The sequence below is a fragment of the Balaenoptera acutorostrata genome, chromosome 6, assembly GCF_949987535.1.
Source record: "Balaenoptera acutorostrata chromosome 6, mBalAcu1.1, whole genome shotgun sequence".
In the NCBI taxonomy this organism is placed as follows: Eukaryota; Metazoa; Chordata; class Mammalia; order Artiodactyla; family Balaenopteridae; genus Balaenoptera; species Balaenoptera acutorostrata.
In genome coordinates, this window is record NC_080069.1 from 2924130 (window position 1) to 2946139 (window position 22010).

General features: G+C 49.2%; 1 protein-coding gene across 7 annotated transcripts in view; it reads left to right on the top strand.

The window, feature by feature from the left end:
• Nucleotides 1–18597, top strand: part of CLCN3 (chloride voltage-gated channel 3) — an 85698-nt gene extending 67101 nt beyond the window's left edge. For 4 of the 7 annotated variants that reach the window (XM_057549118.1, XM_057549119.1, XM_057549123.1 and 1 more), the window contains 5 exons: nucleotides 1668–1854; nucleotides 4405–4803; nucleotides 9966–10182; nucleotides 14307–14382; nucleotides 15840–18597. In XM_057549118.1, the coding sequence (XP_057405101.1) occupies nucleotides 1668–1854; nucleotides 4405–4803; nucleotides 9966–10182; nucleotides 14307–14382; nucleotides 15840–15998 (1038 nt within the window). In that variant the 3' untranslated portion in view covers nucleotides 15999–18597. Of the gene's footprint in view, nucleotides 1–1667; nucleotides 1855–4404; nucleotides 4804–9965; nucleotides 10183–14306; nucleotides 14383–14913; nucleotides 15060–15839 lie in introns of those variants that run through there. The other 3 variants (XM_057549122.1, XM_007192667.2, XM_057549120.1) reach the window with 2 other exon arrangements.
• Nucleotides 18598–22010: the final 3413 nt, after the last annotated feature.

Here is a 22010-nt window from a genome sequence, read left to right on the forward strand (position 1 = left end):
AGGATGTCCTGCAGCATGCCTCCTGTTGAGTTCTGTTTCTCTGCGCGGTCACAGAGGCCCCGGGTTCAGGGAGGGGACACACACTCTGCCTCAGTGGGAAGGGGTGTCAGAGAATTCATCATTATGTTTTAAAACCACTTTTAGTAGCTTCCTGTTGCTGCTGTGACAAATTACCCCAAAATCACATACATTTATTACAGTTCTGGACATCAGGAATCCAAATTGGATCTCCCTGGGCTAAAGTGAAGATGCAAACAGGGATTTACGGAGGTTCTGGGGGGGAGTCCGTCTTCTTGCCTTTTCCAGCCTCCACATGCCTTGGTTCCTGGCCCCCTTCCTTCATCCTCAGAGCCACGGCTGGTCAAGTCTTTGCTTTATCTCAGCGTTCTGACACGAGCTCTTCTAAAGCCTTCTTTCACATTTAAAAAGCCTTTGTGATTACTTCAGGCCCACCCATATCATCGGGGTAATCTCCTGTTTTCAGGTCAGCTGATTAAACAACCTGAATCCCCCCTGCGTGCGGCGGACCGATTCCCAGGAATTAGGATGTGGGTGTGTGTGGGGAGACCTTGCTCTGCCTCCTGTATCACTGTGGGATGTTGGCTGGAGAGGGCCCTGTGGGCTCAGAGCTCAGTCACTAGGCCTGGGAGTACCAGGCCTTTCCACCAGGGGTTTCAGGCAGCTAGGCCTTGTGCCCTGGGACATTGCTTCTTTTGAATTTATGAAAGTGAGAATAACATTCATCAGTTAGTGATTTGCCGGAGATGTAATTCTTACGATCGTCAGTGATGTGTGTGGGAATCAGATGTCTGTCCTTCGGACCCTCGTTCTTTAAAGGCCGGCGCCTGTGGCTGACGCAGCTGCTACCATTCATTGATGACACAGCACCATGAGCCACGGGGAGGACAGCTGCAGCTCAGCAGACTGCAGCAACAGCAGCCTTTGAACCACCGTCTCTCTCTTCTGTTGGGCTCTGCCTTAGTCCGCTGGGCATGTGGGTTAAGTGATAGAAAAGCCGTGAAGTTTCCCCTTTTTTCATAGAGAACCAAGTTAGAAGAGCCACTACAGCCCCCACTTCTGCAGGGAGTCTGCTCTGTAAATCCAGCTTTCTCCCACGGAAGCCAGAGGCAGCGGGCAGGCCGCCAAGGCCCACGTTGCCCTCCGCTCTGGCTGAGGGCCTACCTGGTGGGAGAGTGAAACGTCTGTTTTGATCCCTTCTGTGTGCATATTCTTTTCATGACCTGACGCAGTTGTCAACACGTATTGCTCTGTGCTGGGCTCGTTTCGTGCCTGGCAGGTTGGAGCTGTTGGTCTTTTAATATTGGTTAAATAGTTGGTCTGCACTGTTCCTGGTTTCCTCACTAAATTGAATCAAGAAAACTGTGCGCCTTTTAATCGTTTCGTGTATGTGTGTATGTAAGGGACCGGCATGAAGAGACCCCTGAGCTAACGGAGAAATAACCCTTGGGTCACCTTCTCTTTGGGCTGGGGAGTGTGGGTTGTTACTTTGTAACTGAGCTGGTGGGATTGTTGCCCTTACAGTTAGAACAAGGGTTTGCTGCAGTTCCCTTTGCGCCAGGATTCCGTGCTGCGCCTCAAGGCTTCGACCGTCGGTCTGGAGCAGGCGCGCAGGGGACGTGCCTCACCGAGCGCTTGCCCCGTTGCAGGTCCCGTCGGGCTTGTTCATCCCCAGCATGGCCATCGGCGCGATCGCCGGCCGCATCGTGGGCATCGCAGTGGAGCAGCTGGCCTACTATCACCACGACTGGTTCATCTTCAAGGAGTGGTGTGAGGTCGGGGCCGACTGCATCACCCCCGGCCTTTACGCCATGGTCGGCGCGGCCGCCTGCTTAGGTAACGGGGCCCTGCGCATGCGCGCGTGTGTCTGTGGCCGGGGGCGGAGCGGGGCGGGGGAGGAGGGCACGGCGAGGCATGTGGCCTGTGCAGCGCTGGTTGTCACCTCGCCGGTCCCTGCACGCTTGTGACTGCAACACCGTGGGAGCAGTTAACGTCTTTTTAATATCCGTGATGCTGTAGGGCAGAAAACATCTCGGTACAACAGAGCCTTGATTTGAATCCTGGCCAAGGAGGTGTGTGTTTTCTCGTTGTCGGGGTGCGTGGCTTACCTGCAGCCCCTCTAGCGTGGTTCCTGGGTTAGCACTCAGCAGAGCTTCGGGGTACCTTTACTCCGCCTCCGCAGAGGTTCCCCGTCAGCCTTAGTAAAAGGTTCTTTACCAGGCTGCCTCCATTTAAGATGCATTTACAGCCGAAGGAAAAAACTAACTAGTGCTTTAAGGCAAAGAAAAGCGAAATGTCTGCATTACATTCTTAAGAGTCTATTTTTTGTCCTCTTGGACATGAAAAATCATTATTTTATTTTATATTTAAAACGTCAACTAAACTTTGGTTATAATATTTAACTATAATTGGTATTTTGACTCAGTTTTGTTCAGTGAGCCAGAACTGTGTAGTTATTGATCTTCCAAAGTGTCATATTAAATGCAAGTGTTGGGAGGAATCGCTGTCTTCAGAGCAGCAAGTAGGCATCCGCTTTGCGGTGAGCGCCGTCGCGCGGGGTGCGGTGCGCGGTACAGAAAGCAGCGTGAGCGGCGTGAGCGGCGTGAGCGTGGGCCCGCCCCTCGCGAGCCGCGGGTCGGGGGACGAGGCCAGCGCTGCTGAAACGGAGGAGCACGGCGCGAGGCGATGGGCTCCAGCGCAGGAGCGCGGGCAGGGGCCCTGCGGGGATCCAGAGGGAGGGTGGCGGCAGGGGCTCTGGAAGAGGAGCAGGGCTTGAAGGGGCTGCCTTTGCTGAAGAGGAGAGTGACGTGCAGACAGCGGGGGGTCGGGACGCGTGAACGCGGCACGCGGGGGGCTTTGGAGAACCTGGCAGTGTTGAAGTAGAGAGTGTGTTTTGGGCACTTTGGGAAAGAAAGGTGGATTGGTGAGAAGGGGGCAGTGACTTATGTCAGGATGAATTTCTATTTGGAACTGGTCAGATCCGTGGTAGGGTTGTGGCTTTGCCATTTTTAGTGTGATGATTTGGGGAAAATTCCTTTACTGCTTGATTTTTATCTTATCTTTAAAATGGAAATAATAACTACTTATTTCCTACAGTTGTTTTTGAGAATTATGTAAAATAAAATGCATATAAAGCTGTTAGCACAGTGCCTGGTAAAATACGTGCTTGGTTAAAAAAATAAAAGCCTTTGTAAACCGCCTAGGGTATCCCAGGCATAGTGTAGATACCTAATATATAGTAGGTTCTTTCTCCCTTCTATTTTTAGGTTAAAAAACAAAAAGGAAGAGCTTTAGCTTCACACAGTATCAACTGACAAGCCCTGGTAGGTTTTTGAGCCAAGGAGCAACATGGTGAAAGTAGCACTTAGGGAAGTTAACCTGGGGACATGGCTTATAAAGTGGATGGAAGGTAATGGGCCCCGCAGTCAGGGAGGTTAGATGAAACAGTATTCAAATTCAGGAGCCAAGACTTGAGGGTCTGACTAGGTGGGTAATAGTGAGAATACTGAGAAAGGGGCCCCTAGATAGTTTGCAGAGCACATCAGCTAGGACTAGGTGAGAGTCTAGATGTTGGGATAGAGTAAAGGGATGAACCAGGAGTGGCCACTAGGTTGTCAGGAGGGATGTGTTGTCTGGTCCTGGAGTTGGGGGCCGGAATGGGAGCACTCTGGGGGAGAAGAGGGGTTTGGCTTTGAGTGTGTGGTGGTTTCTGCGACAGTGGGTCCCCCAGAGTCTTCACAGTTGGAAATGAGACCAGCGTAGCTGGAAGATAAGGTGTGGGTAGCCAGAGACACGGGACAGACACAGCGTGGGTGGAGGGGCCTGGGTCAGGGAGGCCTCAGCAGTGAGCAGGGTTCACAGTGGTGATCTGGTAGATACCTGGAATAGTTCAGGTGAGTTTTCTAAGTGGGGGCATTACACTGTTACCAGAAACCGCAAGGCGTCAGAGTGTTTTATTCATTTTGAAGAGATTTAGAGGAGAGAAATGTATTAATTTAATATTCTACCCACGAGTTTAATTTGTAAATTGGTAGTAAACAAGTTAGCTATGCTGTGCTTCACCAAGTTCTTTAAGAATTAATTGTAAGCTTTTACAGCGGTGAAATTATCTTTGTGATAGCAGTAAACCAAAATGGCAAACTGTATTAGTCAGTCAGCTGTGATTTTTTTATCTGAAGTAAACCAGTTTTAAAATGTTATTTTAATAGTCTTCTGTGTTATAAACAAAGAAGATGGTTTCTCTAGATGTTATTAAAATAGCGATGATCCTTTTCACTAAGTTCTGTTTATAATTTGTGTCCACCTGCCTAGTGCGGAAATTCTACCACCGTGGATTGATGAGGACCCTGCCCTTCCTGACCTGACCTGTGGTCTTATTTTTTTCAGGTGGTGTGACGAGGATGACCGTGTCCCTGGTGGTCATTGTTTTTGAGCTCACTGGAGGCTTGGAGTATATTGTTCCCCTGATGGCTGCAGTAATGACCAGTAAATGGGTTGGAGATGCCTTTGGGAGGGAAGGCATTTATGAAGCTCACATCCGGCTAAATGGATACCCTTTCTTGGATGCAAAAGAAGAATTCACTCATACCACCCTGGCTGCCGATGTCATGAGGCCTCGAAGGAGTGACCCTCCGCTGGCCGTCCTGACCCAGGACAACATGACCGTGGATGACATAGAAAACATGATTAACGAGACCAGCTACAACGGCTTTCCTGTCATAATGTCCAAAGAGTCTCAGAGATTAGTGGGATTTGCCCTCAGAAGAGACCTGACAATTGCAATAGGTACCCTTTTAAAGAACTACACACACATATACGTCTATCTACGGCTCTGTCTATTGGTATCTAGATACCTAGGTGGACGAATCTAAATATAGAATAGATTTCTGAAAGAAAGCAAAGCTATAAAATTTAATTGGTTGGGTTCGTGGGGACAAGTGGTGTATTTTATGTCTCATAATATCTTAGGTTCTTTAGGAAAGGAATTTACCCTTCCGTGGGATGTTTTTCAGCTAAATACTGTTTTATCTTCTGACTTGGCATTGTTATCAGAGACTGGAGTCAGACTCTTTCTTTTCTCACTCAGATAAGTCTTGTTACGTTGACAGTATTCACAATAGCACGTAATATAAGGCCTTAGTAACTGCCGAGGCATACAGCTAAATACCTTCTTGTAGTTAATAAAGGTGGCTTATTTGAATGCAGGTTATTGAAAATTCCATCATCTTTGGTCTGTCTCATGTCAGATCCGTAAGGTTTTGCTTTTCAATTTTGGGGTGTAGATTTACCGTATTGACTTGTAATGTCTAGTTTGAAGCAGCGCTCCCCAAGCTTTTTGGCACCAGGGTCTGGTTTCACGGAAGACGGTTTTTCCACGGACGGGGTGGGTGGGTAGGGGTGGGGGAAGGCTCACGCGGTAATGCGAGCGATGGGGAGCGGCAGATGAAGCTTCATTCGCTGCCCGCCTGCCGCTCACCTCCTGCTCTGCGGCCTGGTTCCTAACAGGACGTGGACCGGTACTGGCCCGGGGTTGGGGACCCCTGGTTTAAAGCGAAAAAAATTATAGAGATGTTATTCTTGGTTAACTGCCAGGTTGAAAAAGTATATAAGGCATTAACCATCCTATGTTATTTCTTGGATAGAAATTAAACTTCTTCTGAGGAGGAAGCCACTTTTGTTCCTCCAAAAGTTACTTATCCCCTTTCCTTGTAGTCCTGCAGTATTGATGAGGAGCCCAGTAAGGCTTCAGTCCTCTTCCACACAATCTGACTCCTCTTCCCAAACCCCCAGAGGTAATAGAGCAGCGGTCCTCAGCCTTTTGGGCACCAGGGACCGGTTTCGTGGAAGAGAGTTCTTCCACGGACGGGGCAATGCGGGCGATGGGGAGCGATGGGCAGCGGCTGATGAAGGTTCGCTCGCTCGCCCGCCGCTCACCTCCTGCCGTGCGGCTTGGTTGCTAACAGGCCGTGCGCCGGTACCGGTCCGTGGCCCAGGGGTTGGGGACCCCTGTGATAGAGGGTATTTTCGTCCAGCCATTGCTTTGATACTCCTGGTGTTCAACAGAGGACTCGGAGCTGAACATGTAGAGCGTTCAGCCTGTCCCCAAAGGTCATTCCTGTGAGCCCGTCACCTCCCTCCAGCTTACCTCTGTGGCCAAAGGGTGTGTAAAGTAGTTCAGTTCCTGAGCCATTTGAAGAGGGAGGGCTGGACGGTGTGGGTGGGCAGTGTCTCTCAAAGCACACTGGAAGCTCTCGGTTTACAAGAGCTCTTCAAGCAGAAAGAAAAAAGAAAGAAAAGAGCCTATGCAGAATATCCAGTCCAGCTAAGGAAGAGGCTGCAGCTTTGGGAGACTTGCTCAAAGCCTAGCATTCCCTCGAGCTGATGGACTGGCAGTTGTCCGAGTGGGCGGAGTGTGTGTGTGACGTGGCCGTGTTCAAGTGTTTCAGCCTCTGAGCCGTCACCACGGCCGACCTACAGTCGGAGAAGAGTTTCGCTGTTCACATTTTGTTCTTTACGTTGTAATAGTAAGCGAAAAAGAGAAGGGTCAGAATTTTGGAATTTATGTAGGAATTTAAAGGAAAAAAAGCCCAGGTTTTTAAAAGATAAAGTGGTAAAGTTAAGAATTATTTATATTCCCATTGATTCTGTGGACATATTTTTAAAAGTTGATTTTATTACTGTCTTGAGAAATAGAACATTGGGATAGCAGATAATGTCAGTTTAAAGGAATAGGGGTACTTTAGATGTGTGAATCAGCAACTCGTGTCGTCAGAAGGGTTAGTCACAGCATGATTTTTTTTAACACACCTTAAATATTTGCCAACATATATTTTGGTAAAGTTTTAGTTTTTGAATGGGAAAAATAAACCTGTACACTAGAGTTTTGTATATAATACGTAGTTCATAGATATTTATATAAAATAGTTTATCAAAGGACCGAAAGGAATGCTTGAATAAATTGTGAACTATATACTGTGTCTGGGGGTGGAAAACTCAAGATTTTAAAAGAGCAGTTTTCTCCAGATTTATTTATAAACTCGGCATTAAATTTTATGTTATATCGTTAAAAAATTTTTTTTTAAATTTAATTTTAGTTTTGGCTGCTTTGGGTCTCTGTTGCTGTGCGCAGGCTTTCTCTAGTTGTGGGGAGCGGGGGCTACTCTTGGTTGTGGTGCGCAGGCTTCTCATTGCAGTGGCTTCTCTTGTTGCAGAGCACGGGCTCTAGGGCGTGTGGGCTCAGTAGTTGTGGCATGTGGGCTCAGTAGTTGTGGCACGCGGGCTCAGTAGTTGTGGCTCGTGGGCTGTAGCGCACAGGCTCAGTAGTTGTGGTGCACAGGCTTAGTTGCTCCGCAGCATGTGGGATCTTCCCGGACCAGGACTCGAACCCGTGTCCCCTGCATTGGCAGGCGGGTTCTTAACCACTGCGCCACCAGGGAAGTCCCTTTTTTTTAGTTTGTATGTAGATAGTACATTCACATAGTTCAAATTCGAGAAGATTAAAAGTTTATAGTGATGAATTCCCATACAGAGAAAGAAAAAAAAAGGTATATAGTGAAAAATCTCTCACCCATGACCTCGTAATCACCAGTTTAGCTCCGTAGGCGACTGTTTCCTTGGCTTCTTACGTTTTCTGTAGGTATCATTCTCTGCTTGTGTAAGTAAGTATATACGTTTTCTCCTTTTTTTTAAAACAAGTCATAACATGCTACCCAATACATGCTGTTCTGTCTTGTTTTTTTCACTAAACAATGTTTTTTTGGACATCTTTCCAAATCATTTTATTTTTAACAGCTACACAGTACTCCACTGAGTGGATGTACCATGGAATACATCATGATTTTTTAAATCTGCTTCCCACTGATGGACATTTAAGATGTTTTCAGCCTTGCTATGATAAAAATTGCTGCCTCACATATCTGATAACCTTGTGTACTTGACGTTTTGCCTATGCAGATGTAGGGAAATACTAGAAATGGAATCGCTGGACCAGAGAGTAGTGCATATGTAATTTTGTAAGGTATTTTCAGATTGCATGAAGCCGTGGTTCTGCCGTGGACTCTCTCACCAGGAGGAGATGACAGTTTACTGTGTTAAAGTTTAGTCCAAATGGAGAGACATTCCTCCTGCATTTTTTTGGTCCAGATGGAAAAGTGAGGCTGAATGTTTTATAGATTTCTTTAAAATGAAGCATATATTTAATACTACATTTATAGTGTGAATTGAATCATCTTTCCTATCTTCCACCTTAAGGTGTAAAAGTGTACTTGCTCCTTTCTGATTATGTGCTGGGAGCTGTGAGTTTTACAGGGAGATTCGTAACGCGTGAGAACTCGAATACCGCTGACACATTGAACACAATGAGAAGGGTACACGGCACCGTGACGGACTGCTCCCCTCGTTGCGCTTTTCTCCTGCCCCCTCAGGAGCTTCTGTTCACAGTAAAGCTTTAGCTTGTGCGCCTGGGAGAGAGGATCTGCCGAAGGTTTTCCCCACGGCAGTACTATTATCAGCCTTAGACTGTGAAACAGCGTTTACTCAATAATCCGAGCTGCAGTACGTGGACCAGCCTTTTGTTTATCTCTCTGTAGGAGTTTAAAATTAACTTTGTACCTGCCCAGGTAGTTGAAACACCATTTTATGAGTATAGAGACTTTTTTGGTTTCTAAAATGAATACAAGTGAAAGAGCTGTAGATCCCTGGGGGATGTTTGGAATCTGTCACTACCAGGTTTCACAGAGCAGCTGTCATACATGCTCACAGCACCTCCATTCCTCCATTCACAGGCCATTAGCCCAGTGCTTCTACGGGCCAAAAGCAGCTTAACGAGCATTTTTCAGAAGTCATTTATGTCAGTCGCTGATGGGCTTTCTTCTTCTCCGTGCCCTTCTCATACTTCTGAGGTGCTTTGGGGAATCCTAGTGCTAGAACGTCACTGACTGTGACAGCACAGTGAAGCAGGGCCTTGCTGGTCAGGAGTAGACGGCGTTGCAGTGTGTGTTTATTAGCTGGGCTCACTGCTCGTGTAGGGCTGATGCTTGTTATTTTGGCTTAAATATTTTTGTGGCAAAACTCATGTTCAGAATATGTTCAGTATGACAAATACGATACTTGTACACACAGCTTTGGATTCATACTACCTAGGAGCATAAGCTCTTCCATTTTGCTTGTGTATTCTCTCCCTTTCGTGGGTTTCCTCCTCCTCCCCATGGTCTCTGCCCCTCCTCTGCCGTTTTCTGCGTCTTGGCCACCTGTAGTCTCACAGTTTGAGAGGTGGCAGAGAGGAAGTAGGCACAGGACAGGAGCACTTGAGGCGGAGCCCCGGAGAGTGGGAATGAACGGAGCCTGTGCAGATAAACCTCGAAAGTCGGTTGGTGTCCATGACGTGTGTAACTGTACTTTCAACCCACCTCATGATGCACCTAGAAAATTAAGCTTGAACGTCAGAAAAGAGAAAGAAGTAGCTGGTTCACAGGGGCAGAATAGACAACACGGTCCAAGCAAGGATGAGATTCTCTGTGGTCCCACCTGCAAGGCAGGAGGAGTGGCCCACGGCACAGGCAGGCTGCTCGGGGGTGGGTTCCTGTAGTCAATGTGCTCTCGTTACTTGTGTACGTTTAAAAGCCTGTATTCCCAACATGCTTCCTTGTCCCCCAGAGTTAGACCACAGCAAAGAAAATTATACCATGATATAATTATACCACAAGTATTTTATTTGCATGAAGATGATTTGTTATTGGTGGATTCTAATTCTGTCTAATTTAAGAAATTGCTAAATGGCTTTTCAGTCGGTTTTTTTCTTGGTTAGGAAGATGGGAAAAGAAGGAGGGGACCAAAAGGATACGTTTATTTATTGTTTTAAACCTCTGAATAAGCAGGTTGTCCTGAAAACAAAACAAACAAAAGAAAACCTATCAGTTTTTAATTTTTGGTCTTCTCTGTCTCTTCAGAGAGTGCCAGAAAGAAACAGGAAGGGACAGTGGGCAGCTCCCGCGTGTGCTTCGCCCAGCACACCCCGTCGCTCCCAGCAGAGAGTCCCCGGCCGCTGAAGCTACGCAGCATCCTTGACATGAGCCCGTTCACGGTCACGGACCACACGCCCATGGAGATCGTGGTGGACATCTTCCGCAAGCTGGGCCTGCGGCAGTGCCTGGTCACGCACAACGGGTGAGTGTGCTCGGTCCCGCCCTGCCAGCCTGCGGGGCCCTCTGGGGGGGCCCGGGAGGGGGGTGCCCAGTCTGCCTTTTAGGATCGGCCCCTCGGAGTCCCACTTACCGACGGTGAGCAGAGCGTCAACTGCCAGGGCTTTGCCAAAACAGAAAGTGACACTTGTCAGGAGCGCTTCGGAGCTGCAGGGAGCCCGGGGGCAGCATGCTGCGGGGCGGGCGGGGCGCAGCTGAGGGTGTGTCCCCTCTTAGAGGGCGGCGGAGCCCGCGGCGTGGAGCACGGCGGCAACTGTTCTCTTTTTGTAAGTATTCCGTGGTTAGGGTATTCATCTCCAGTACAGTAATAGCTTTCTAAGTGTTTCGCTGTTTACTCTTTGATTTATCGTGTAATGAGGGAAATCAGATATAATTAAACGAGGTTTGTGAATTAGATGAAAACCCTTTGCAGATGCTTTGTTTCTGCTTTTCTGTGGTCTCCATCCACAAACCTTTTGAATAAAGTGCTGGCAGATGAACACCAGTGCACTTAAAATGTATAAGTTGATTTCTCTGCCCTTTGCACGTAAACTGGCCGTGTTTCCGCACGGTAGGAGTGTGGGAAGTACGGCCTGGCGGGTGTCAGGCAGCGTGGAGACGCCCTGCGGGCCCGGCCTCAGCGCGGGCCTCTGCCTGGCGTTGCTCCCCTGCTCCTGGGCTGGCATCTGCCTCCTGCCCTTTCTCTGCGGGCCCCTTGACCCCTACTGCGTTGCTCTTCCTACCTGGAATCCTCAGGGACAGTGTTCTGCCTGCAGGCTGATGACAGGCCGGATTGTGTGTAGACGGGATGATCCCCCGCGCCGCGTGAGGCTCCTGGGAACACCGCACTCTTAGGGGACCCAGCGGTTTAACAGACAATCCCGTAGGGACAGAACACACGACCCCTCCGTAGAGAAAGGAGGGAAAGCGAACACCTCCCGCTGGGACACCGCCGTCGAGTTTCTCATTGCCCTCTGCGGCCCCCTGCACAGAGGTGGTCGTCGAGGCTGGGGAGATGTGTCCAGGCACGTGGTCAGCACGGCACAGCTCCGGGGCCAGGTAGCCGTCCAGCTCGGAAGCCCAGCCTCTTGCTGCTTTACGTGGTGATTGGCCGATAGAGTCTGTCTTCTTTCTTTGTGATTTCTTAAACGACTGTTTTCTTGGACAGTATATTAGCCTGTATTGGGTTAGGAATAGAAACAGAAAGCTAGAGAACTCGATCCATGATTGGTGTTTCCACTCTGCCAACCAGTTAAGATAAGTCTAGGTAACAGGAAATAAATCATTTGAGGGATGCAGCTCTTGATCAAGGGCAGGGAGTCTGACGATCAAATGCCACAGATACCGATGGGAGAAGAGATGTATGTTGTAAAATAACTACTTTCTTCTGTTTAATGTTTAATTTAAAGAATAATGGTACCAGACTTCATGGTTTAAAAAGCTTAATAAGTACACACTAAATGGAGTACCTTTTCATGACGGTTTGGGGTCCTTTTAGTAATGAATGGCTCACTTGGAAGCCGAGCTGAGTGAGTTGGCTTATTAAACGTTGTCCTGCTCTGTGTTGCTCTCTGTGCCTGGCGTGGCTTGTCCTCTTGTGTCATAACAAGTGTGGATGTCCTTCTCCAGTCGTGGTGAAGCATGTCACAGGCTGTGTGGGTTCGTGCCCGTCGTGCACTCTGCCGACGGAGTTCAGGATCTCAGCAGCACGGATGCTGGAAAGGAGTGAAGGGGTGGGGGGGCAGCGGATGAAGATCTTACCTGATCCCGCCGGTTTGTAAGAAAGCGTGGGGTGGGAGGTGGCTTTTTATGTTTATTGGCCTTGATTATATATTTTCCTTACTTCTGTCCTTCGAGGAAAATAGATTGATAGCTAAAAGAAGAAGAGAGCTCATCTCTTCTGCATTTTAGTGGAGAGTCTAATGGTCAACGTGTTACAGTTTATACTGGGTCCTTCGACGTGGAAAATAACTTATGTGTCTGGGGGGAAGAAGACCTGAGGAACCTAGACTCTGAGGTGCAAGGAGAAAGTGAGACTAGGCGGGTGTCTGGCAACGTCGAAGGTGCCCCACGTTCTATATTCTGATTAGCAGAATTTCTCAAAATCTTCTAGTCTTGGTGGAACCAGCAAGATGTTAACTAGAATGGCTCAAAAAAGAGGTCCGTGACCATATGCGTTTGTAAAGTGTTGGATTAAATACAGTTGAGGTTCTTTACTGTGGAGCTTCTCAGAGGGGGGTGAACAGCAAACATGGTTTTCCAAATGTGCACCCTTTAGGGGAGGAAAACGGGAGCAGAGGAACTCCTGGGACTGGTGTTTCTTAGAAACCAGTATTGATGCTTTGGGAAGATGCTGGGTCGTGCCCTGTTTACTCTGACGTCATTGTTCGCCACCTCCCTCCAGGGAACAGAAAATTGTTTTCTATGTGAATCACATTTTGCATTGATTTTCCTTGCACTCCTGAAAGTAATAAAGCAGCGCTGAATTTGCCCTTATTACTCTCAAATCTCTTTTCTCCAGTAACTAAAGAGAGGAAATATTTGTATTTCCTCCTTTTTAGGGCTGTTACTTGGTGAATACAAAGATTACTTTAGAAGTCTATAGATTTGCCATTGTGTCTTTAATAAATTCGTGACTGTCCTCACTGTTGTGTACCTTGCGGTTTGGCAGAGGTTACTAACATATTAACTGAAATTAATCATTGTATGTAACTGGGTAGAAAAGAATGAGTAAGAACTAAACTGGGATTCTTTTACTGAATTGTCAGGATGCTCACATTTCTTGATTCCAGCTATAAATGCAAGTGAATTGATGGTTTTTGTCTATTTTACCTCAAACATTTAGTCAGAGAAGAACATCTACTGAGATAGTGTTTATTTTATGTAGTGCATTTTTTGAGCTTTTTGGAGGGAAACTGGCTCCCATGCTCTGAGAACTGTTCAGTTAGTTTGTCTTTGTTCTTAAGGAAAAGTACGTTATTTTAAAACAAAACGAGAAAACATTAGCAAAGAACCTGTTTCTGCCTTTCCCATTCCCTACCCTCCCTGTTTGCCGCCCTACCCCGAGCATCCCCTAGTGACTGCTTTTTAACTGACATCGGTGGGGGACCAGAGCCTTTCACTGAACGAGGTCCCCTGTGACTTCTTCAGGGAGTCAGGATGGTCTGAGGCAGTGCCGTACAGAGCTGACTTAACCGGATCACAGGGACGTCCAGTCACCCTGAAGGGCACGCTGGATGGGCTTTCAGAATTCAAAGATTAAAGCTTTTTGGGGTTCTTGACATTCACTGTCTGTATTGCCATACATTGTAGCTGAACTGAAGTCATTCACTTCCATTATAAAGCCAGTTACCAGAATTTTGTTTTAATGAATAAAAAAGCAGTTGAATTATTTTCAAGTACCCTCATGAGAATTTGTTCATCATCTTGCTTGATGTTATAATAGTGATATTAACCGAGAAATAATCATTATTTAGAGAAAAATGTATAAAATTAAAAAATCATTTTTATTAAGCTTATTTTAAGAAGCAGAATTTGGCAGGTCCTGAAAATCAGGGAGCGCATGTATTAGTCAGCTTTATTTAGTGTGCGTTTTCTTTCATTTTAATTCCAAGTAATAGTCACGGGATTTCTTAAGTCTCTTGACAGGCAAGAGGCTTGGAGGCCAGAGCCTGAGGAGCCTGAGCCTTCTCCTGCCTTTTCCCCGGTGAGGAGGGCCGTGGGCTGACATTTCAGAAACGAGAGAAACACTTTCCTCTGTGGAAAGAACACTGAAAATGAAACTCCATTTCAGAGTTTGATAGCTGTGATAGATGTTGTTTCTTTGTACTTTTTTGTAGTCATCGTCATTGTGAGCTTTTGATTTTTAATTTAAAAAGGATAACCACCCACCAGTGTTTCAAATAGGATCGTGTCACTTTGGAAAGTCAGTAGAATTCATGCCGTGGGACCTGGGATTTCAGATCATTTCTGTGTTTGTTTTCCTAAAGCTCATTAAAGCATTCTTATGGTTCATGTTTTAATTTTTTCTCGCATTCTCTATCATTATGACTGGAAGCCCCTCCCGCCTAAGTTCTCCCGCAGTCATTAGCATCACGTGGTCTGTTGCAGGACCGTCTTGGGGATCATCACCAAGAAGAACATGGTAGAGCACCTGGAGGAGCTGACGCGGCGCGCCGAGCCCCTGGTGATGACGCAGCTGCTCCCCAGACCCGGGGGTGGGGGCGCACCGTGACCCTCCCGTCCCTGTCCCCGTCCCCGCACGCACGCCCGCCCGCAGTCTGTCCGCGAGGCTGGGGGCGTGTCCAGGCCCCACCATAGGGAGGGCCAGCGGGTCCCGCCTCCCGTCAGGGTCTTTCCTTGGATTTGGGGCTGTAGGCAGCGTGGTCGGCGGACGAGCGGACCCTCTTGGACGTTCTTGCGGCAAATACGTGCCCTCGCGGACGACCCGCTCTGTTTACAGTGCCCCCCAGCCCCACCCCGTCTCTGTCTTGTTCCCTGGTCTTTGGCCGTCTCGTGGGGACTCTGGCTCAGACGTGGCTGTCACTGGCCTCCGTTCTCTGCCGTACCCGCAGAGTCCTGGGGCCTGGGCCCCGGTGCCCTTCACAGGCTGTTTCTGGAACGCTGTCAGCAGCTTTGAGAGCCACGTGCGGTGGTTCTCACTGGCTCTCTGTCCCAGTGGGGTCCTGACTGGAGATGATTTTGAATCATCTGATAGGTGGCCTGGCGTTGGCAGTTACTGCCTGGAACTGTCTTGGCCTGCAGTTGCCGTCCCTCCGTGAGACCTGTCCCAGTCCAGCGCCGATCAGGCACCCCTGTCGTGCGCTAGCCCTTCACAAGTGCTTCATGCATCCTTTTTAAAAAAAAGCTACTAACCAGAAGAGTAAGTAGCTACCCACCCATTGTGCTTTCTGCTTCGTCTATAATCATCCTTTAGGGCTGCTTCTTGACGTTTTCACCTATCTTTTAATGTAAGCATTAACAACGCAGACTTTCATAAAAGCACTGTATCTTAACTTTTTTGACCAAAATCAAAAAAGGAAGACATTGATGACTGTACTAGAAATTTGGGTTGTCTTAGAGATTTATTCTTGGGATTCTGAAGTTAGGGATTGAAATTCTGTGTTGACCATTTTATATGCATTTTATCTCAATTGTATGTGCTTTCATGTAGATTCTGCATACAACTGGGCAATCCTTAAGTTATTTTTTTAAAGTTAGTTCATTTTGGCTTTAAAAAAAGCGGAACATTGAGGGGATTTGGTCATCAGACACTTCTTTCTTGATGCGGTGGGAACGAATTTTCCTTCTCAGGTGGTGTCAGCGTCCTTTCCTGTTCTACATCCTCCCGTCTTTGTCCCTTTCTCGCTGGCACACGTTACTCAGGGTGGCTCTGCTTCAGGGGGGCCCAGTCCTCAGTCTCGGGGAAAGGACACCGAGCTGTTAGTGACGTCGTGCTCGCTATATCCAAGGATGGGTGCTGGGTATTTAATTATCTTTACCAACAAAATGCTTTTAGAAAATACAGAATCAGGCCGCTTGCTTTGCTCTACTCCTGTCCACAAAAAGGGTTTAGCTGTGGATTTAGCGCCTCTTTTCTTTTCCTTTTAATTTTAACGGCAACCTTCTGTTTATCCTTTTCAGACGCCTCCTTGGTATCATCACAAAAAAAGATATCCTCCGTCATATGGCCCAGACGGCAAACCAAGACCCCGCCTCCATAATGTTCAACTGAGCCCCGTGACGTCGGAGGGAGAGGAGGCCGGGGAGGAGGCCCGCCTGCTGAGCAGCACCGCGCTTTAACCCGCTTCAAAAAAGGAAATAGAAAAGCCGGGCCGCTGCAGCATGGTTTGCAATACTGCTGGTGGAATGGAGGAGTTGTTTGGGGAGGGAAAGGAGAGAGAGAAGGAGGCGAGTGAGTATCTCCCATCCCACGAGGGCAGCACGTGGTCTCCTGTCTGCGCTGGATGCGCTCAGCCCGGGGTGTGGCCTGGGCCTCCCTCCACGGGGAGGGCGCCCGAGCCTGACCCCGGCCCCCGGCCTGCTCTCCAGCACCGCAGAGACGTGCCTGTTTCGGGAGGGATCCCTCTGAGTCGAGCCATCTCTAAGACTGCAAGGTCTTGCCCTTTTTTAATCAAAACTTTTCTGTTTAACTCATGAATTGTACAGTTAAAGCGTTACCTTTCTACATTCCGGACGAGCTTCTCCCTCTCCCCGCCACCCCTTCTCTCTCGCGCTCTAACAAAGCCTCTGTAAGTTGGTGTACCCTTTGGAAGCAGTCCTTTCTCATATTGAGATGCACTGAGGTTGTACTGAGGTTTCACACACACGAAGGGAGTGTTTCTGGTGCCCTTAACCCTGTAGTTTGCCCCATCACGAGATGCTCGGTGCCGTCACGTGTGCGCCGACAGGCCCATGGCACCGGGAAGACCTCCACGGAGGAGAAACGAGCTCTCGCTTGGGTGCCGTGTGGTTCAGAATCAGCAACGGTGAACTTGACTTGTGAGGATAAACAGTTTTCTTTTTGCTTTTTTTTCTGCCCCTCTCTGACTTTACGGATAATGTGACCTGGTCGTATGCAGATTTTCTGTTTGTAAAACTCCTATAATACACAAGTACTGTTGCATGTAAGGAGACAAGAGGCTGCTTCATTGACAGTGCCGAGAAGGAGGAATTCTGTTTAGCTGCACCTGGTGTGAGTTGCATGTTTAAACACTGGAATTTTCTTTTTCTTGAAATTAGATCAGTCTTTTTCTTTTCTTTTCTTTCCTCAAGGTGTTTTACTGCTGACACTGAAGAAGAAATGTAATTCATAACTTGCACTAAATGTATATTTCTTTCTTAAAAATTTACCATTCTTATTTATATTTTTATGGATTAAAATTTATAAAATACAGATCAGTTAATATCGCACTTAAGTAATTTTACCTTTTTAATGTGATTTTTGTAGACTAATTCAGACTTAGAAATATGGAGATACGAACAAAGTTTACAGTGGGAACAAGGGTTTACGATGTGGTTATGGTTATTTCTCTGTGATCAGATGTGTACGGAAACCTTTTCTGATCTTTCACTGCCATCCCCTGGGTTGTCTTCTGACCTGTCCATTTTGACTCATTAACTGGAAGCTGAAACTACATATTATTTTGCAGATTAAAACCAAAAGTTTAATACTGTTAACCTTTAAAAGAAAAACGAAAACAGTAGAATTGCAGAGTTGGCAGTTAAAACGTTAATCTGAACAGAACCTGTGACTCTTTGCATAGGTCGCATCCAGGTGTCCAGTGACGTTTTGAATCCACACTGCACTTCTTTGCAGGATGAGTTGAAAATGTACTGGGATGTGTTTGGAATTGTGGGTTTTGGAAATATCTGACTTAATCGTGGTCTTAATTCACTATTGGCAAAGGCAGTTTACTTGAAGCACTGGCCTAAAAATTCTGGATTATGTATTTTTGGAGGCAAAAATGAATTTTTACAGACAGACGTTTTCTGAAACATAAGTGGCAATGAACTGTTTTTACATTTTTAGCAGTGGTTCTTCACTGCCTGGTTCTTAATATATCTGTAAGAGCTGTGAGGTCACGGAAGATCTTTACGATCTGGAAGGTTTATAAGATCATGAGGCCAGATTAGAGTGACAGTTGAGAGTTGAGCAAAATGTTAGGAATTTCGTGAGACCTTCTCAGTTTTGCTGTGTGCCTGCAGTTAGTGTTTTGTCCCCGTTCCTACCCACTTGGCTGCCTCCATGCTTTCTTCCTGGCGTCTGGAGGTCAGTCCTTCCTGAATGATGGTCCTGTGCGTCGCCTCTCGACCTGTCATCCGTGCATTTGCCCTGAGAGGCACGGCCTCATGAAGTCACACGTGGCGTGGATTTTGTCTCCCACGTTTCCTTTCCGATTTCAGGTCCTGCTTCAGAGACTGACATCTCGGGCGGATGTTGATTTTCTTCTCGGTGTGTCCGCCCTGCTGAGACAGGGGAGGGGGGGGCCGTGTCTCCAGTGCGCTGGTGGTTGTCTGCGTCACTCTGTCCCACTTTTCCTTTTGGTACGTTGGGGTGTGTCTGCTTTTCAGCCGAAGGAGGGAACACTGGAGACCGTGAGATCCATGTGCCTGGCTCACTGGCGAACGGATTGACCGATGTGGGCCGAGTGCCTCATTTGAGTACCCTTTTAGAGAAGGTATGATGAGAATGGGCAAGGGTGTCAGCATCCCTTCTTACTCAGCATTGTTTTCAGTTTTGGCTCATGAAGAATGCTTAGTTTGTTAATCTGTGATGTTGCCTAGAGCTGTATTTATCTGTTTTTATTTATACTCATGTAGTAAAGCTGCATATCATTACAGTAAAAACGGTTACTGTGATGAGTCAATCAGAAACTCTATTAAAATCTGTATGACAGTGTGTGGTTTGGCCTTTGATTCCCTCTGTCACCGTCCCCCGCGGTCACTGCGCTCTGCGCTGTGCAGCCGAGGCGCCCGGCGCGCAGCCTCGAGGGTGGGGGGGGGAGGGTCCCGCGTCTCTCGCGTTACAGGGCCGGTGCTGTCCTTTGCAAGCAGGGGCGACAGGGGGACTGACGCTGGGGTAACAGCGCGTGGACGTACCAGCGATGGTGTCGGCGGCGTCTGCGGGCCCACAGAGAGATGGCTCTCAGTTTGCTGTCACACCCCTGAAAGGAGACGCGTAAGTCAGGGGCACCGTGTGTTTTTAAGAACGAGTGTGGAGGTTTGCTGAGAGAACTGCCTGCGAGGAGGTGGTGACAGGTGCGCTGTGGAAAGGCCCCCGAGGTGTCCGGCGGAAGGAGCCCGGTCCCCGCGCGCCCGGCGGGCGTTGTGTCATTGCTCTCGCGTGCTGTTCACTCGGCACGTGGTGAGCACCGACTGGGTGCCCAGCGCCGCTCCCTGCTCCCGAGGCCTCCGGGCACGCGGGGTGTCAGATGCTGACACGTGTCGGGGTGCGCTGTGGTGGTTGCCGAGCACGTGTGTTTACGCGATCCCGGGGACCGCGCGCCGCTGGGACAGCCGGTGACTCGGGCAGAAATCCCCCGGCTGGGAGGGTCGGGGGACACACGCCACGGGGGGCGGAGATGCTGGTCGTGTCCGAGGCGCAGGGTGACTCGTGAGCGCACCGTGGGGGCGAGCGCACCGTGGGGGCGGCCGGCTGACGCAGTTCCCCGCCGGGGGAGGAGCCACGCTGAGCACGCGTCCGAGGCGGGAGCCCCGGCAGGTGGGGGGCGGGCCTGGGGCGGGTCCAGGCCGTGGGGGGGCGGGGTCCGGAGGCTCGGCCGGGGGGGCGGGGCGTCCGGACCCTCGGGGCGTGCAGAGCTGGAGCGGGGCGCCGGCCGTCAGGTCTCCGGGGCTTCGGGCCAGGGAGCTCGGAGCACCGGCTGGGTTGGGCGAGGGCGTCCAGTGGACAGTTGTGTGTCTGAGGTGCGTGTTCGGGACGCAGGCCTGACCTCGGCCTCCTCGTGGGGCAGGACAAGGCCACCGTGGGGTCGAGTGGCCAGGGCAGCGTGAGGCCGGGTGCAGAGGCCCCTGGTGGGAGAGGTGGGCCCCCCGGGCGCGTGAGTCACGGTCGCCGACAGGTGAAGGCAGTGAGGACGAGAGTCGGCCCCGCGGACGTCTCTGATGACTTTGGCCGGGGCCGGTTCAGCGGGATCCGGCGGCGGCCGTCTGACTAGAGGCAGCTCTGCAGAGATGGGAAGGGGCTGAAGGCATCCGGGGCCACTTCGGGAAGCGCGATGTGGGATGGAGGGTGCTGTGTTGTAAGCTGCGGGATGTTACGGCTTTTGTTGTTGTTCGTGGTGTTATAAGGACACAGCGGGCCCCGACGGAGGCCCTGTATCAAGCCCAGATCACCAAACCGCGGCTCAGTCCCTCAGCTAAGGGCAGGTCCAGGCCCCGGCAGCCTGGAGGTGCCCGGTCAGCACCAGTGAGGTCATCCGCCGCGGGCCCCTCTGTCTCCTGCAGGTAGGTAACCTGAGCCCCAACAAGGCGCCGTCCCCCCTTGGGCCCAGGAGGGCGGCCCGTTTTGCACAGCCCCTCGGACCCCCTCCTGCTCGCTGGATGGGATGAATCGCTGAACACAGCCAGCAAGGTCTTCGGGGTTTACTCAGTTGGATTTTGCTTCTTTTAAGCAGTGGGGATGTTTGAGGGAGACTCTCTGCTCTGAGAGGGGGAGGGGGGGCCTTGAGTAGCAGGAGGGACTCCAGGGGGCGGGGAGCAGGTTGGACAGGCGGCCTTGAGCGGGAGCTCTGAGCCGGTGCGAGGGGTGTGTCCTTGTGGAGACAGTTGAGATCACGGTCTCGGGTGAGGTTTATTGCTTCCGCTTCTTTTTTTGGGTGAATCATTCTACATGTGTTAGAGGTCACACAGAAAAAACTTTTCAAGCTCCAGGTGTGAGCTTAGCTAAATTTGAGCTAGGTAATGATTTTGTTAAATTCTGATTGGGTCAAGGTGCTTTATTCATGAAAGAGCCCAGGTACTTAAAATGAACAGGAAGGCAGGTGGCATTTGGAGGCCGCAATAGCCAGTGAAGAGTAGATAAAAATATGTAGTAAACGAGGTTTCAAAGGACTGTGCCTTCAGTGCAGGAAAAAGGTAAGAAAGGAATGCTTGGTGTCGCGCTGGCAGGAGCTTGTTCTTGAATGACCGAGGCTCGGTCCTTGGAAGGCCAGTCCCTCCTGAAGCGTGCTACCAGCCCTCGGACACAACTGCTGGGCTTTGAGACTGGAAATGTGTCTACTTCACAAGACTGTCGTCCTCAGGAAGCTCTGGTCACAGCTGTTGTATAGCATCCGAATTGTAACTGCCACGTTCTTGGCACTCCTGCCCAAATCCTGTCTTGGCTCCAGTATACCCAGCTTTCTGAAGATCTGCACTCAGCTTTGTGCAAGGTATGGATGAAAAGCTGAAGTTTTTTGTCCCCTTTCATTTATTCCTTGGTAGGAAATCCTGTTGAAATCCGCATTACTGATCACAAGAAGGCAGATTTTAAAAACTTACATTTGAGGTTGTTGGATCAACAAATAGCAAAGTTAAAGGAACCTAGGATTTCTAGCTGAGCAAACCGTTTTAATGGAAGACACTTCAGTTTCGTAATCAGTATTTTAGATAAATATGTTAACTATTTCTGAATACTGCCACAGTACTGACAAGCACCCTAGAAAGTAAAGAAATCTGTGGGAAAAAGCTCAAGAGCTTCTTTTTTTTTTTTTTTTTTTTAATTTTTTTATTTTATTATTTATTTATTTTTGGCTGTGTTGGGTCTTCGTTTCTGTGCGAGGGCTTTGTCTAGTTGTGGCAAGTGGGGGCCACTCTTCATCGCGGTGCGCGTGCCTCTCACTATCGCGGCCTCTCCTGTTGCGGAGCACAGGCTCCAGACGCGCAGGCTCAGTAATTGTGGCTCACGGGCCCAGTTGCTCCGCGGCATGTGGGATCTTCCCAGACCAGGGCTCGAACCCGTGTCCCCTGCATTGGCAGGCAGATTCTCAACCACTGCGCCACCAGGGAAGCCCTCAAGAGCTTCTTAAAAGGTTATGTTAAGACCAAACGTGATCTGGTTTTTCCTGAATCAAAGCATGTGTGAGCGAGCTAATTGTTACTGTCACGTTTTAACATAAAGCAGCTCAGCGTTCAGATGGGCCCAGGTAGCTGCAGGCAGGGCCTCACGTAACGGAACTGTGTCCGTTCTTAGAACGGGAGCCCTGCTGTCGGGATGTGGACGTTCCTGGACGGGAGTGAAAGGGAGGGGGAGGCGCTATCAGCTGAGTCTTAGCTGCCCACAGCGGCAGCACGGCCGCGGGCAGGAGGACGGCT